The following is a 16,871-nucleotide window of genomic DNA, read 5'->3' as shown; positions in this document are numbered from 1 at the left end:
ACTGTGTGTATCCCTGATACAAGCTGGAGTCCCCAGTAGCACAGTCCCCACTGGGGTGCATATAAAGAATTACAAACATAGGCACATCTCTCACTTTTGCCAATAAGGATCCAATTCTTATCTCATAGCAATGCTTTTTAAAATTCACCTTCCTCTCCTCACCTCCCATCCTGCAACCTACTCTGAAATCACCCCTCAACTATATGGCTTTCCTCGTCCTTCCCTGGTTCTCTCTTTTTCCCAGCTCCCCTTTATTGTATGGATCAACTTAGCCTCTCCATTCCTTCTCTCTTCCCATTCTCCGGTTGTGTAACACAAAAGATCCACATATGAGCTCTCTTTAGAGTGCAAGGAAGTGACTCTCATATTAATAAATCTTGTCCTCAAAACATTCAAACTCACAGAACAGTAACTTGCATTCCATCGTTTTGAAATTGCAAAAGACTCTTTTCCTATATTGCTATGGAAGAACTGGCATATGAGACTTCTTTTTGAGCAGGGATCCCAAACTCAAATGCCCACAGGCATGTAATAGAAAAGAGGGCTGGAGACCAAGTGTAAAATAGTGACAAGTGGGCAGACTACTGTCTGAGTCCATTCGGGCTGCTGCAACAAAATGCCACAGGCTGGGTGGCTCGTAAACAACAGAACTTACATAAACAGAACAACATAAACAACTTACTTCTCCCAGTTCTGTAGGCTGGAAGTCCAAGATCAACACACTGGCAGATTTGGTGTCTGGTGAGGGCCTACTTCCTAGTTCACAGATGGCCATCTTCTTGCTATGTCCTCACATGATGGAAGGGGCAAGGGGCTCTCTGGGGTCCCTTTTGTAAGGGCACTAAATCCCATTCATAAGGGCTCTGCCTTCATGACCCAATCGCCTCCCAAAGGCCCCACCTCTAAATACCAGCACACTGGGGATGTGAATTTTGGAGAGACACCAACATTCAGTGTATGGCAACTGTGCAGCCATTAACTCAGGTCCAGCCAATAATGCCATGTGGAAATGTAGGCTCAGAATTACCGGATTTTCTGGTTTTTAAGAGAAACCAGAAATCCCAGTTTAAAATTTCCCAATTTAAAAGCACGATATGGGCAAAAAACAGTTATAGGCAAGATTCAGCCCAGAGGTTTACAACCTCTGATGTCGAGGAAGCTATGGTTGGGATCCACAGGTCTGTTTGATGATGTCAAGTCTAAAGCCTTATTTTCTGCTTAGGCCAAAGCCCAGGAAGAGAGTCTGGGGGAGGTCTCCCATGAGAACATGGAGTGCTTCACAACTTCCAGTGGAAACACTTATTTTGTCTTCCTACCCCTGGAACAAGAAGAAGAGAGTTACAAGAGGCCCAAGTCCAACCTTTCTGCCATTCTCATCAGTGACACTTCCAGTGCCAAGTTCCTGGAACAAGTGATGATTCCATCCAGACTGGTTTCAGAAATTAAGAAACAGTGAGTGGAAAACTCTTCTATATTCATGCTCTTATCCTACATTTTATTAACAAGGTAAAATATTAAAACAAAAGATTGGACTAGTTTCACCTGGAAAAAGAAAATATGTAGGTAATTGAGGGTAGAGATGAGAAATACCATAAAAAAGTGCAAATGTCCAGGAATTATTTGCAGTCACAGTGACCCCCTCCACCTGTCCCAGGATGCCTTGCTGCCTTGGGCCTCGTGCATAAGGAACAGTGTTTTCTCTGTGAGATGTTTCTGGGTTCCAGATCCTGGCATACCTGTAATTTTAGGGTTTCTTCCTTTTTTTTCTTTTAACTATATAAATATAAACCATAGGTATAAAGATAGCAGTATGGTATTTGGTTCTATGTGACACATTTATTGCAGAAAATTAAAAATTAAAAAAAGTACAATGAAGAATATAGAAATGACCCATAATTCTACCACTGAGAATTTACCTCCTCTGACTCCCAAATTTCTGGGCCTTCGTGTTTGAATTTGGACCAAATGTGGAATTTGCATTTGGCTTTAGGATAGCAATACCATTGCCCTCCTGACTCTACGATGTCATAGCTAGGACTAACCAGCTAGAGATCACCCAGTTCTACCTCTCATGTTTACACATGGGCAGGGAGTAGAAGGAGTAAAGTCAGGCCTTTGGACTCTTCTCCTTCAACCTCCCTACATCTCACTTCACATATGTCTCTTGACTTGAACCTCATCCTTCTCCATCCTCTTCCACGGGCCATCATCGGTCTTCTCCATGGCCCATAGAACAAAGAAAAGCAAAGACCACCCAAGAGCTAATATTTACTGAGAGGATTTAATCCCCTCAATAACTATGAGAGAGGTACCATAATTAGCCCATTTTACAGATGAAGAAACTAAAGCTCAGAGAGTTAGTAACTTGGACAAGATCTCAAGAAAGGAAGTGGTTAGATTGAGGATATGAATCTAGACCCTGCAATTCCAGAGTCTTGAACCAAACACTATGCCATCTGGCCTTGGGACTAACTAAGAAAAAAGTTCTGGATCCAACTGACTGGATTTTCATGTTGAAGCATACATACCAAAAGGTATGGAAATCATGAGTGTATCACTCAATGAATTATCCAAAGGGAACACACCTGGGAACCAGTACCCACAAGAAATAAACCTTACCAACTCCACGGGAGCCCCCCTTATGTACCCATCCCACATCAGTGCCCTCTCTTCCCCAAGGATTACAAATATTCTAACTTCTGAATTACTTTTGCTTGTTTTTGAACTTTATTTAAATGGAATCATACAGAATGTACTTTTTTATGTCAGGCATCTTTCATTATATTTGTAAGTTTCAAACATTTTTGAATGTGGCTGTAGCTCATTTTTATTTCTGTATGGTATTTCATTAGAAAAAATACAACCCATTTTACTTATCCATTCTACTACTGATGCACATTTGGGTTGTTTCCCATTTGGGAATATGCCAACAATGCCACTCTGAACATTCTTGTACAAGTCCTTTGGTGAATACATGTTTATATGTCTATTAGATATGTAACTAAGAGTGGAATTGTTGGGATGTGGAGTTACATGTATGTCCATCTTGAGGCAATACAACCAAATGATACTACCCAAGAGTTTTCAAAAGTGGTTTTGTTTTAACAGTTTACAACAGTGTGTGAGAGTTCCATTTGCTCCCCATCCTCACCAACACTTGGTATTGTCAGCGGTTTTTATTTTAGCCATTGTCGTGTATATGTAGTAGTGTTTCATTGTGGTTTTAAGTTGCATTATCCTGATGAATAATGATGTTGTGCACCTTTTCATATACTTGTTGGCCATTTGGTTATCTTTCTGTGAAATGCCTAGTCAAATCTTTTGCCCATTTTTTTCTGGTGGATTGTCTATCCTTTTTCTTATTAATTTATGTGAGTTAGTTACCTACCCTAGATATGAGGTTTTTGTCAGGTAAATACGTAGCAAAATGTTCATCCTCCTCTGTGCTTGCCTTTTTTATGCTCTCTTTATTTTTTTGCTGAGGAAGATCAGCTCTGAGCTAACATCTGTGCCCATCTTCCTCTATTTTGTATGTGGGATGCTGGCACAGCATGGCTTGATGAGCTGTGCATCAGTCCGTGACCGGGATTTGAACCAGCGAGCCCTGGGCTGCCAAAGGGGAGTGTGCAAACTTAATCACTACACCACCGGGCCACCTTTTTTTACTCTCTTAAAGGTATCTTTTGATGAACAGAAATTCTTATTTGTAATAAGGTCCTATTTATAAATTTTTTCATTAGGGTTAATGTACTTTCTATCTTATCTAAGAAATCTTTGCTTGCCACTAGGTCATGAAAATATCCTCCTATGTTAACTACTACAAATGTTATTGTTTTAAACTTCCACATTTAGTTGTAAAATCCACTGGGAATTCGTTTTTGTTTATGCATGAGATAGGAGTCAGATTCATTTCTTTCCCATAGGGATAACCAGTTGGATAGCTGGATAACCCAGGCCATTTGAGAAGACTCTCCTCTCCCCACTGCTGTGCTGAGCCTCTTTTCTGTCTCTCTCTGTGTCTATCCTTGCACCACCACCTCACTCTGCTTGATTACTGTAGTTTTATACTAAGTCTTAATACCTGTTAGTATAAGTCCATCAACTTTGGTCTTCTGCAAGATTGTCTTGACTATCCTTGGCCCTTTGAATTTCTATATAAATTTGAAATCAGCTCATCAATTTCCATAGGAAGATATCTGCTGAGCTTTTTTTTATTATTATTGCATTGAATCTATAGATACATTTAGGGAGAACTGATATCTTAATACATGGCCATTTAACAATACATACGTTTTAAAAAAGAAGTGATAAACTTGGAAAAATATTTGCAACTCATATCACAAAGGACCTCGTGTTCCCAATATATAAAGACGCCCCATATAAAGAGATAAGAAACAATGCAGCTACACAATAGAGAAATAGGCAAAAGATATTAATAGATAGTACCAGAAAAAGAACTTAAATAGTCTTAAACCCGTGAAAATATGCGCAGTCTTAGTCATAACATGACAAAATTATCAAATTCAAAAGTTTGACAATACACTCTGAGGCTATGGAGAAATAGGAGTTACTATTCATTGTGGATGGGAGTTCAGGTTGCCTTGCGATGGAAGCAGTTTGGCCACATCTTCAAGAACTGCACATGTATTTTAGCCTTTGATCAACAATTCCAGTTCAGGGAATTTATCCTATAGAAATGCTTCTGCACTTGACATATGTACAAGGTTATTCATTGCAGCCTTCTTTGTAAGAAGAAATGGTTCGAAACCACCCAGTGTCCTCCAGTAGGAGTCTGGTTAAATGAATGATGGTCCACCCGGACGTGGAAAAGAAATACAGTGTAGTCGGGAAATAAAATAAAGGAGTGAAAGGGGGAAGCACTGTGTCAATATGGAAAGATCTCTCCCTGGTCATGATTGCTGGCAGGGCTGACCCTCACTGGTCTGTCCCTCAGACTTCGAGCTGGCTTTTTCGAGCACTTAGAGAAGTGGTTTGACCAACGTGCCCTCCATGCCCGGGTCATCATGGCCACCAAGATTGATGAGCTGCATTCAGAACTGGAGCTGCGTCTGCACCTGCACCAGCCAAGAGCCCAGCACATTGAAAAGGACATCTACAACGTGAGAGCAGGTAGAGACCCTGCCTGGGAAGGCCGCCCTCCCCTAGACCCCTAGTGTCTATGCCACCACAGCTCCAAGTTCATCAGCTGCCCCAGTTTGCACCAAACAACATTTAGAATGTTGTCGTCACATCATGAAAGATGTGGGTGATGGTTCGCACCTCCCAGGCTGGCAGAGAAGGTAGTACTCAGAATCCTCATTCGAAACTTTCTTAATTGTTTTTTAAAAAGAGGGTGTTAGATGCTGAAACGAAGAATATTGTCCTGTTTTAGCTGTGTGGATCCCAGATCTACTCACACTCCTGTTGGATACATACCTGCATGGTGGATGCTCCAGAGGCAAGCCTGTAGCTCAGGAGTCAGAGCTATCAGACTCAACCTCTATAGCTGTGTGAATCTGGGTGGGTTACCTGACTTCTTCTCTGATCCCTCCCTCACCTGGCGGAGGGGATGTTGGTGGTGGTAATTAACTCTCCTTGAAATGGTACAATGAGGAATCATGAGCACCTGGTACAAGCTCCAAACTTGGTAGCCGTTATTCTCAGCTTATAATTTATAACATTTAAAAAGAGGTGCCGTTTCTCTCTTAGGCACCTAATGGGGGGGACACACTTTTAGTTGGATCCTTCAATGGCCCCTGTCGGGTTTTCATTCGTGTCACACTTCAAGCTTCATCACAGACCTTTAGAGCTTGCAGAGCCTCCACCCCCCCCCCTCCAATCTCCCGTTGCCTGGGGCAGTGAAAGAGTTGTGGAATCAGACAACCTGGCCGAGAGTCCCAATGCTTGTGGCCTTGGGAGACCTGCTTGACTTTTGGAACCTCATTGTCTTCATTCGGAAAATGTGTGTGTTAAATATAAATACAAATAAAGATGCCCCCTGAAGGCTGGTTTCCGTCCCCTTGTCTGGGTGTCTGGCCCAATGCACACTGTGGAAACCGAGGCCAAAGAAACAATGTCCCAGAGTCGCACCCTTCATTTTGGCAGAGCTGGGACCACAGAACTTTCACCACTCCAGGCAGCAGGAAGGTCAGATGGGGTGACCTGGGGCTGTGTGCTAGCTCTGAAGGCCTCTGATGGAGCTCTTGAAGCCAAATCCTCGTTCTTTTTACTTAGAAGTCCAGTGGAATTCAGGCTCATTGTAAATGAATATCCGCTGAAATAAAGGAACAAAGCTGACTGCCCACTTTTGTGCCGGTTATTTTCTCCCAGACCCTCTCACCGAGATCCCCGCCCTCCTCAACACCCTCTACTCATCCCACGTGCCCCCAGGTTTCTCCCCTGGGACTCTCCATTTCGCAGGCTTCATTCCCTTCTGCTGCAGGTGGGGACCTCCCTGCTCACAGCCAGGCAGTTAGAGACCCTGGGACAGTCTCAGGTTGGCCTCTCTGAGATCTGCGCCCATTCCCAGGCCAAGCCCTGGTGAGGGCGGGGTGGGGGCAGGATAAGGGACTTGACCTGAATGGTCCCTGCTCTGCAGCTGGCCTGAGAGAGGCAGCCGTCACAGTCCAGGAAAGGAATGTCCTGAGGTGTCTCAGGATCCCCGAGGGCCTCAGCTCCCCTCATCCTTTTTCAGCTGAGCTCCTGCTTCATCAAGAGCGGCTGAACAGCCACTGTGCTGGGGTGGTTGAGACGCTGAAGAAGGAGAACCTGATGTTCCACCAGTTCCAAGAAGAGTTACACATGAGGAGCAAAAACTTCCAACGCAAGATTTACGACATGGAGCACATCTTCTTGAATGCCACAAAGAGCCAGAGGTGAGGGCCCTGGGAGTCTCCTGGCCTCCGGGCCCTAGAGTCCCAACCAGGTGGCTGCTCTCAAAGGAGTGGTCTCTCCCTGGTGGATAAAAGAGTCCGTTTTCAGGCCCTTTAGCAACTTTTTCTCTTCACGTCACCTCTTTCACAAGAGTAAGAGTCCAACCATGTGAGACATCTATCTGGAGCTGGAGGCTGGGGGCTGGGGTTGGGACTGGAGGCTGGGCGCTGGGGCTGGGGCTGAGAATGGGGGCTGGAGGCTGGGGGCTGGAGTTGGGACTGGGGGCTGGGCTCTGGGGCTAGGGCTGAGACTGGGGGCTGGGAGCTGGCCACTGGGGCTGAGAGCTGGGGCTGAGAATGGGAGCTGGGGCTGGGGGCTGGGGTTGGGACTGGGGGATGCTTGCTGGGCGCTGGGGTCTAGGGGCTGGGTACTGGGGGCTGGAGGCCGGGGTCAGGGGCTGGAAGCTGGGGTTGGGACTGGGGACTGGGGGCTAGGTGCTGGGCACTGGGGCTGAGACTAGGGGCTGGGGGCTGGGCACTGGGGCCGGGGCTGAGAATAGGAGCTGGGCTGGGGGCTAGGTGCTGGGCACTGGGGCTGAGACTGGGGCTATCCATTAGGGGCTGGGTTTGGGCCTGGGCACTGGGCACTGGGACTGGCAGTGGGTGAGCAGCCAGACAGAGAAAATGGTGCACATGCTCAGAGTGCAAACGAGTGCCCCAAAATGTCCATGGTGGGAAAGATCTCTTCCATCAGGGGAAATCAGGAGGAGCTTCCTGCAGGATGCCCCTGTGCCTGGGGTGGAGGAAGGTAGGCAGGGGCAGAATTCTCCCGTCAGAGAAGGAGCCCTGGCCTGGCTCGGCTGGGGGAGTGTACTAGGGCAGAGCAAGGGGTTCTAGGGAGGCCATTCGGGGATTTGAGATGGAGACTCTTGCATGCCCAGAGAGGCCTCAGTCAGGTACTGTTACTGTGAGGAGCCCTCACAGGTGTCTGCAAGGCGATCAGGTTCACCAGAGGCAGCTGTTAGAGTGGACTCGGATGTAAAGAGGAAACTTGCAGGGCACTCTTCTGGGAGAGTACAAGGGCACAGGAGCCACGTTGCTGGGAGTTAGCGAAAGCGTACTGGAGGGGAGGAGACCCAATAAGACCTGGGGACTCTTACCAGTTTGGTGGCAGGGCCAGAGAGAGGAGAGGGATGCCTTGTGATCCAGCACACTGAGAGTTCCACACTGTGTCTTGCACACTCTGGCATTTTGAACTTCCTTCTAATGCCCCTTTTTCTACCCAGAGAAGATGGGCAGTGGTCCTGGTGGCCCCCCAGCTGGATGCAGCGTGTGGAGCGCAAGCAGCCTCCCAGGCTGCCTGCTCACGTCCAGGCCACCACCCTCCCCTCCCGTGTCCCCCAGGCTGGTCACCCTCAGCGGCACACTGCACCAGGAGCTGCTTAACTACATCGATGTTGTCCAGGTGTCCCTGCGCAGCTTCCGCCAGTACTTGGAGGAGAGCCTGAGCAAGCTTCGCCTCACCAACGTTGAGTTCATCAAGCACTGCAGGTGGGAGCCAGCATCCGGGCTTTCTCTACTGAGGGGTGGTCTTGTTTCTCCTTAATTTTTTATTGTGACAAAATATACATAACCTAAAGTTGTCCATTTTAACTATTTTTTGGTGTCTAGTTCAGTGGCATCAAGTACATTCACATGGTTGTGCTACCATCGCCATCATCCGTCTCCACAACTTTTTCATCTTCACAAACTGAAACTCTGAACCTATTAGGCACTAACTCCCATTCTCCTTTCCCCTGGCCCCTGGCATCCACCGTTCTACTTTCTGTCTCTGAATTTGACTACTATAGGCACCTCATATAAGTGAATCATGCAATATTTATCCTTTTGCACATAATGTCTTCAGGGCTCATCCATGTTGTAGCGTGTGTCAGCATTTCATTCCTTCTTAAGGCTGAATAATATTCCACTGTGCATGTCTACTGCATTTCGTTTATCCATTCGTCCACCAATGGGTATTTGGGTTGTTTCCCTGCTTCTTTGATTGGAATGTCTGCATTCATTTTACCATGACCTTGTACATTTAATCTAAAGCCTTGTCAACCACAGTATTTGGGATGAGTGAAAAGTTTCAGGTCTGATCAGTGGCTTTTATTTCTCCCAAATTATTTTCAGATTGTTTTCAGAGGGAGGCAACTTTTCTCCTGAAGAAATTGACTCCCTGTGTCATCGACTGGAGAAGGAAGCTTCCCGGATAGAGTTTGTTGAAAGTTTAATCATGATCAACATGGAGAAGATGGAGAGCGAGTACCTGGACCAGGTGGGTGAGCTTGGCTCCGCCCTCAAGCCAGGCTCCCAGGACCCCCGGTTACAAGGTGGACGCCTGGCTCATCGCCTGACGAGCCAGTCAAGCCCCCTCTCCAACCATTAATTGAAGCTGTCCCCTCTGCTTCCAAAATCCAAAAGTTCCAAATTAAGCCCCCCTTCCTTTACTTCTTATATTTCTTTACAGGCCAATGATGTCATCAACAAGTTTGAAAGTAAATTCCATAATCTGTCTGTGGACCTTATTTTCATAGAGAAAATCCAGCGTTTGCTGACAAATCTGCAGGTGAACATCAAGTGTGAGGTAGGATGGATTCATTCTTCATCTGGTAGATGTTTATCACACACGCCTGCACGCCAGGCACTGTTCCAGGTGCTGGATCCCACTGTGTTCTCTGAGGGTGGAGCTGCACTGCAGCTGGGGAGACAGAGGTTAAATCATAATAGCCTCTGGCACTCACTGAGTTATTAAGCATGCACCCTGCTACTAGACTTATTTTGATTAACTGTGTTTAGAGGTCAAGAAACCGAAGCAGAGAGTAATTAAGTGACTTAGGCAAGAACACAGAACTCTTCAATAGTAGAGCCAAAACGTGAACCCAGGTCTGACTGACACCAGAAATTATGGCCTTCACCATGAACAGGCCATCTGGGTGACAAAAGGGGAAGAGGGTCATGTGAGGGGCAGAGAGGAGAGGATTGAACCTGGGCTGGGAAAGTGGTGCTTCCCAAGGCTGGATGGAGAAGTGGGAGCCAGCCAGGCAGGAGGGAGGGAGCAGTGTCCTGAGAGATCATGAAAAAATCCTGAGGGGCCAGAGCCAAGAGGAGAGAGAGCTGGAGTGGGAGAAATTGGAAGCAATGAAGCTGGAGAGGTGGCTGGACTGGTCAGCAGGGCCGTGCAAGCGGGGCTCCTGGTGCTGGATCGACAGTCAGGGCAGTGGGCACTGGGGAAGGGGGCTGTTTATAATAATTTATAATTTATACATTTATAAATTATAATGATAATTTATAATTTTATGAATCGATAATTTATGAATTATAAATTATAAAAATTTATAATTTTTTAAGCTTGTATAATCTTTACAGATTCTTCAAAAACACCATTTTTGATGGCTTTCCTCTCCTGGATGTGTTGACTTTTTTTTTTTTATTATTAATGTCATAATAGTTTATAACATTGTGAAATTTTAGTTGTACATTATGGTTTGTCATTCACCATGTAAATGCGTCCCTTCACTCCTTGTGCCCACCCCCCAACCCCCTTCCCCTTGATAACCACCAAACTGTTCCCTCTGTCTGTGTGTTAGTTTATCTTCCACATATGAGTGAAATCATGCGGTGTTTGTCTTTCTCTGTCTGATTTATTTCACTTAACATAATACCCTCCAGGTCCACCCATGTTGTTAAAAATGGGATGATTTTGTGTTTTTTTATGGCTGAGTAGTATTCCATTATATATATATACATCTTCTTCATCCAGTCATCAGTGGGGGGACAGTTGGTTTGCTTCCGCATATTGCCTATTGTGAATGATGCTGCGGTGAACGTAGGGGTGCATAAGCCTCTTTGGATTGTTGATTTCAGGTTCTTTGGATAAATACCCAGTATCTTAAGGTATTTCTATTTTTAATTTTTTGAGGACTCTCCATACTGTTTTCCATAGAGGCTGCACCAGTTTGCATTCCCACCAACAGTGAATTAGTGTTCCTGTTTCTCCACAACCTCTCCAACATTTGTTATTTTCTGTCTTGGTGATTATAGCCATTCTAATGGGTGTGAGGTGATATCTTAGCATAGTTTTGATTTGCATTTCCCTGATGATTAGTGATGTGGAACATCTTTTCATGTGCTTTTGGCCATCTGTCTATCTTCCTTGGAAAAATGTCTGTTCATATCCTCTGCTCATTGCTTTGTTTCCCAACGTATGGTCTATCCTTGAGAATGTTCCCTGTGTGCTTGAGAAGGATGTGTAATCTACTGTGTTTGAATGGAGTGCTCTCTATATATCTATTAAGTCCATCTCATCAAGTTTTTCATTGAAGTCCATTATTTCCTTATTGACTTTCTGTCTGGATGATCTGTCCATTGATGTAAGTGGGGTGTGAAGATCCCCTACTATTATTGTGTTGTTGTTAATATCTCCTTTTAGGTTTGTTAATAGTTGCTTTATGTACTTTAGTGCTCCTATGTTGGGTGCATTATAAGTGATATGTCTTCTTGGTGGAGTGTTCCTTTTATCATTATATATTGCCCCTCTTTGTCTCTCATTACTTGTTTTATCTTGAAGTTTACTTTGTCTGATATAAGTATGGCAACACCTGCTTTCTTTTGTTTGCCATTAGCTTGGAGTATTGTCTTCCATCCTTGCACTTTGAGCCTGTGTTTGTCTTTAGCGCTGAGATGTGTTTCCTGGAGGCAGCATATTGTTGGGTCTTCTTTTTAATCCATTCCACTACTCTGTGTCTTTTGATTGGAGAAGTCAATCCATTTACATTTAGAGTGATTATTGATATATGAGGGCTTAATGTTGCTATTTTATCACTCATTTTCCAGTTCTTTAGCATTTCCTTTGTTTCTCATCCCATGTGTTTTGGACTACCAATTCAGTTTGGTAGTTCCGTATGACGGTTTTCTTAATTTTCTCTTTATTTATCATATGTGTCTCTGTTCTGATTATTTGTTTGGTGGTTACCTTGAGGTTTGTATAAAACGTCTCCTAAATGAGTTAGTCCATTTTCTGATGGCCTCTTATTTCCTTAGACTAAGTCGATTCCTTCCCTTTCCTTTTCCCCTTCTAAGTTATTATTGTCACAACTTATTCCATTTTGTGTTGTGAGTTTTTGTTTAAAGTGATGAGGTTATATTTATTTTTGGTGTTTTCCTTCCCTTAATCTTTGATGTTATTATTAAGCATTTGCTAACCTGTTCTGATAGAGAGCTGCAATTTTTCTGATTTTGTCTACCTATTTTTCTCCTTGCTCAAAGCTCTGTATCCCGTTTCTCTTTTTTTTTTTTTTTTCAGGCATGAGGGGCTTCTTGAGCACTTCTTGTAGTGGGGGTCTTGTGGCAGTGAACTCTCTTAGCTTTTGTTTATCTGGCATAGTTATTATTTCTCCATCATATCTGAAGGATTTTTTCACTGGATAGAATATTCTTGGCTGAAAGTTTTTGTCTTTCAGAATTTTGAATATATCATTCCACTCTCTTCTAGCCTGTAGAGTTTCTGCTGAGAAATTGGCTGAGAGCCTGATAGGAATTCCTTTGTATGTTATTTTTGTGTGTGTATCTTGGTGCCCTTAATATTTCTTCTTTATCATTGACTTTTGCCAGCTTTACTACTGTATACTATATGGAGAGGGTCTTTTCATGTTGATATAGTTAGGAGATCTATTGATTTCATTCACTGGTATTTCCAGCTCCTGCCCCAGCTTTGGGAAGTTCTCAGCTATTACATCTTTGAACAAGCCCTCTGCTGCTTTTCCCCTCTCTTCTCCCTCTGGAGTACCCATAATCCTCATGTTGCATTTCCTAGTTGAGTCAGATATTTCTCAGAGAATTTCTTCATTTCTTTTTAGTCTTAGTTCTCTCTCCTCCTCCATCTGGAGCATTTCTGCATTCCTATCCTCAATATTGCTAATTCTTTCTTCTGTACTGTCAGCTCTTTCTTTAAAGATTTCAGATTTGTCTTTATCTCCTCCATTTTGTTTTTCATCTCCAACATTTCTGATTGGTTTTTCTTTATAGTTTCAATCTCTTTTGTGAAGAAGTTCCTGATTTCATTGAGTTGTTTATCTGTATTTTCTTGTATTTCATTGAGCTTTTTTATGATCGCTATTTTGAATTCCCTGTCATTTAGGTTATAAATTTCTGTGCCTTCCAGATTGATTTCTGGGTGCTTGTCATTTTCCGTCTGGTCTGGAGATTTAATGTATTTTTGCATACTGCTTGAGGGCGTGGGCTTATTTTTCCTCATTCTGAAAGTATCTGGTCACAGCTTTCACCTGCCGCCACTGAGTGGGGCTTAAGAGCTGTGTGTTCTGAGTCTGCTGCGATCTGTGGGCACTCTGGCTGACCAGCTGTGCTGGTGCTCTAGGTGGGGCGAGGGGCTCTTTCTTTTGCCTGGGGTCTTCTCCCGCTTCCCTCGCTATTTGCTCTCCTGAGATGCTAGCTTGATGAAGGCACCCTGCAACAGTTCAGTCCCTTCCATATGGGAATGTTCCACAGGCTGTGAGAGAACTTGGAGAGTGACGGTTTTCCTGCAGAGGGCTGCCCCTCCCTGCTCTCTCTCAGAGAGCCACGTGGTCCCGGTCCCAGGGTTACTCTTGTTGGAGAGGGAGAGGAGTTCTCCTTACCTCCTTCCACTTCCTCCTGGAGTACCAGCACCTTCACCTTCAGATGTATGGCTGTGTGGGTCTCTCAGACGTCTTTTGCGTCATGTGAATGTCGTCTGTTGGTATATGAATGTCCTTTTTGTTGTGTCTTAGCGGGGAGAGTCTAAGGGGAAAAGCTCACTCCGTCATGATGCTGATGTCACCCCCTGTTGACATTTTTACTTAACCATTCCGTTTTGGAGGAATATTTAGTGGATTTCACTTATTATTATACCAATGGTGTGATAAATACACTTGCACAGGAAACTCTGATTATGGCCATAGGCTATGTCCCAGAGCTGGAATTACTGGGTAGACTGTGAACATTTTAAGGCTCTTTGTGCTTTCCACTTGGCTTATACAGAAGTCTCCTCACCAGTAGAGCATAAGTGTGTCCTCCTAACTCCTCACCAGGACTTTGGGTCACTAATTTTATTTTTAAATCTTATTTATTTGACAGCAAAAAAAAAAAAATCTTTATTTTTCCATTGGTCTAGTTTCTGATAAGATTGTTTATTTTCCCCCGATTTCATTTCTTCAATACTTAATCTATCTCTCTGATAATATGTTTTGCTGAACATTTCCTGATCAAAATAAGTATTCTAGAAACAAATCTCAGAACCTCTGATTTTTCTAGGTTGCAAAATCTAATTTGCAATCAGATGGATTAAATTCTTCTCTGGAACAGCTTCAAAGCAAGGTAGAAGTGTGTCAAAACTCAAGGGGAGATAAAATAGTAAGTGCTCAGTAGATGCTGAGGTATGGAGAGCCCCTGGTGACCCCTGTGTTTTCATGCAGATGTGTCTGCACATCCCCTGGCAGGCAGGGGAAATGAGGGCTGTGGGCCTTTCCGCAGGCCTTTTAGGGGCAGCCCTGCCTCTCCAGAGCAGAAATGTTTGCTCTCCCACTTTTCCCCACCTCCCAGCTCCCCCTCTCTGCCCTCTCCTTGTGGTGCCAGGGTGTTGGGAAGGGTGCCAGGGGCTTGTGCAGCCTCCTGGCCAGGCAGGGGGAACACGAGCTTGGGTGGGCAGGCAACCCTGTGTTGATGGAGGACACTGGTTGGACACTTCTTCAGAACAGTGATCAGGAGATGGGAGTAGTGCATCAGAGGCATGGTGAAGGCAGTGGGGGCCGGGGACGGTGTGAACAGGGCTGTGTGCTCAGTGCGACATTGAGGAGAGCCTCCTGGCTGCTGGGTGAGGAAAGGCAGGGAGGCAGGTAGGAGTGAGGCAGGATGTCGACACTGAGGCAGAGAAAATAGTGGCCTGGACAGGGTTCCAGCAGGGACATGTTCCAATTCCAGAGTTGAGTGGCAGGGGATGAGTGGGAGTCAGAGTGCACTGGAAATGAAGGAAGCAGAAGAGGCCAAGGTGCCTCATGGCCTGGGTCACCCACCAGGTCAGTGAACCTCTCAGGGAACAATGTGCTAAGTGGTGTGTATGAAGGTGAACATCCTCACAGCTGCTTCCCTCTGCACCTGTGGGGCATGGTCTGTGGGACTGCTGCTCCAGGGGCTATGCATCTGATGTTGTCCTGGAGATGGCCAGATCACCCTCCAGAAAGGCTGTGGCCATTTCACTTCTACACAACCTCGCCATCTTGGACCAAACATTTCCTTCTAAATGTAGAGTGCTAGAGCTAGAAGAGATCCCTGGAAACATTCTGTGTCCCCATTACACAAATGGGGAGATTGAGCTGAGTAAGTTTAAATCATTTGTCCAGAACAAATCCATAGAACCAGGACTAGAAGTCCTGATGCCCCATCAGTAAAGGATCTACTGTCCCAGAGCAGCCACCTAAGAGAGCCGGTCCAGTGTTCCCCACTTCCCCAGGGCCCTCCCTGCAAGTGAGGGGCCTCCACTGAACCAAAAGATGTTCTTACCAGCCAGCCCCCATCCCTGTGGTGCAGATGGAAACAGCCTGCCCTCCCGCAGCCTGCTTCCTGGGGCTCTCTTCCTCCATGTTCTACTAGATGGTGACCACAGAAGACCTCCTTGGCTTTGTCCAAACTTGGAAAGAAAAACTGAGCCAGAGGATTCAGTACCTCAACTGCAGACTGGACAAGGTGTCCGAGACTCAAGTAGTCTTTACTGTAAGGAATGGGATGGGGTGGGGGGGAATAGTGGGGGAGCTGTTTGGGCTGGGCTCCTAGGAGACCCACAGGGCTCAGCAGAGCCTAAGGGAAGAGAGGGCTCCCAGGCTCCTACTGGACATCATGCCTACTGGGATGCCTTGGAAAGGCCACAGGCTGTGGAATCAGATCTGAGTTCATATCCCAGATGGGCCACTTCCCTACATTGGTCTCTTAGGAGACCCCCTTACCTCTTGGCGTCACCTCCTCATCCCCATCAGGACCCTCAGCTCACCTTGCCCATCCGCAGCCTCACCTCTCAGCCTCTTCCTTCTCACCTATACCCATGAGCAGCCACTGGCTTCTCCCCACCCCACCCCCACTGCTTCATCCAAGCTCACCCACTCCCCCATTCCCGTCTCTTGCCCACCTGGCTGCCCTTATCCTGTCACTTCTCCCCATGATCCATTCCCTGAGCTGCAGCCAGACCTAACATTGGAAAAAGCCAGTCTAACTGTGTCAGTCTCCTGCCCTCAGGGTAAAATCCAGGCCCTTTAATCGGACCTATATGGCATCCTCTGCGGTCTGCCCTCCATGGCCCCTTTATTTCTCTGCATCCCCATCAAGACATCACTTCCCCCTTGGCCTTCTCCCACCCCCTGGTCTGGTTAGAGCCTCCTGGTCCCCAGAGCACCTCCCCATGAGCCCACAGACCATACAGTAAGGTCTCCATTTTAGGGGCTGTCTCCCCTAGACTGTGTGCCCCAAGAGGCAGACTGTGCTACCCTCACCCCACACTCAGCCCCTCATACAAGGCTTTGAACACCAGAGGTGCTCAACCAACTTCTAGGGGGTGGTCATAGAGCCAAAGGCAGTGAAAGTGGCACCCCTCAAGTGCTGCTCTGGCCACTCTTCAGGCCCTGCCTTTCGCTGCCACATTTTGAACTGGCTCTTCCTTCTGTGGGGATGCTCTCCCCCTATGCTCCCAACACTAAGCCTCCATCACACGACCAGATGGACACAAGAGTCCAGCTGGGGCCCTTGCCTCTTACAGTCCTCTGCTGAGATGAGACTCAGAATGAAATGAGGACCAGCCTAGCTGGGCACTACCTGTGGGCTCCACTCCAGCCCTGTTCTAAGGCCCAAGGGGCCTTGAGGGGGAGATGGCTGTTCCCTCATCCACACATTCATTCACTCATCCATTTGGTCAAAAACACTGCCTGGGCACATCTA

The 16,871-nt window shown here is 45.9% G+C and overlaps 1 protein-coding gene across 1 annotated transcript in view; it reads left to right on the top strand.

The window, feature by feature from the left end:
* The window catches only part of LOC131393105 (coiled-coil domain-containing protein 180-like), a 60,482-nt gene that overhangs the window by 25,371 nt on the left and 18,240 nt on the right, over positions 1 to 16,871 (top strand). Inside the window, 8 exon segments of the mRNA XM_058523542.1 lie at positions 1,223 to 1,452; positions 4,955 to 5,130; positions 6,695 to 6,875; positions 8,277 to 8,423; positions 9,048 to 9,192; positions 9,385 to 9,501; positions 14,205 to 14,303; positions 15,540 to 15,632. Coding sequence (XP_058379525.1) covers positions 1,223 to 1,452; positions 4,955 to 5,130; positions 6,695 to 6,875; positions 8,277 to 8,423; positions 9,048 to 9,192; positions 9,385 to 9,501; positions 14,205 to 14,303; positions 15,540 to 15,632 — 1,188 coding nt within the window.

Source organism: Diceros bicornis, chromosome 28, assembly GCF_020826845.1.
Source record: "Diceros bicornis minor isolate mBicDic1 chromosome 28, mDicBic1.mat.cur, whole genome shotgun sequence".
In the NCBI taxonomy this organism is placed as follows: Eukaryota; Metazoa; Chordata; class Mammalia; order Perissodactyla; family Rhinocerotidae; genus Diceros; species Diceros bicornis.
The sequence above is the reverse complement of the archived record's forward strand: the minus strand, read 5'-3'. Positions and strand labels throughout refer to the sequence as shown.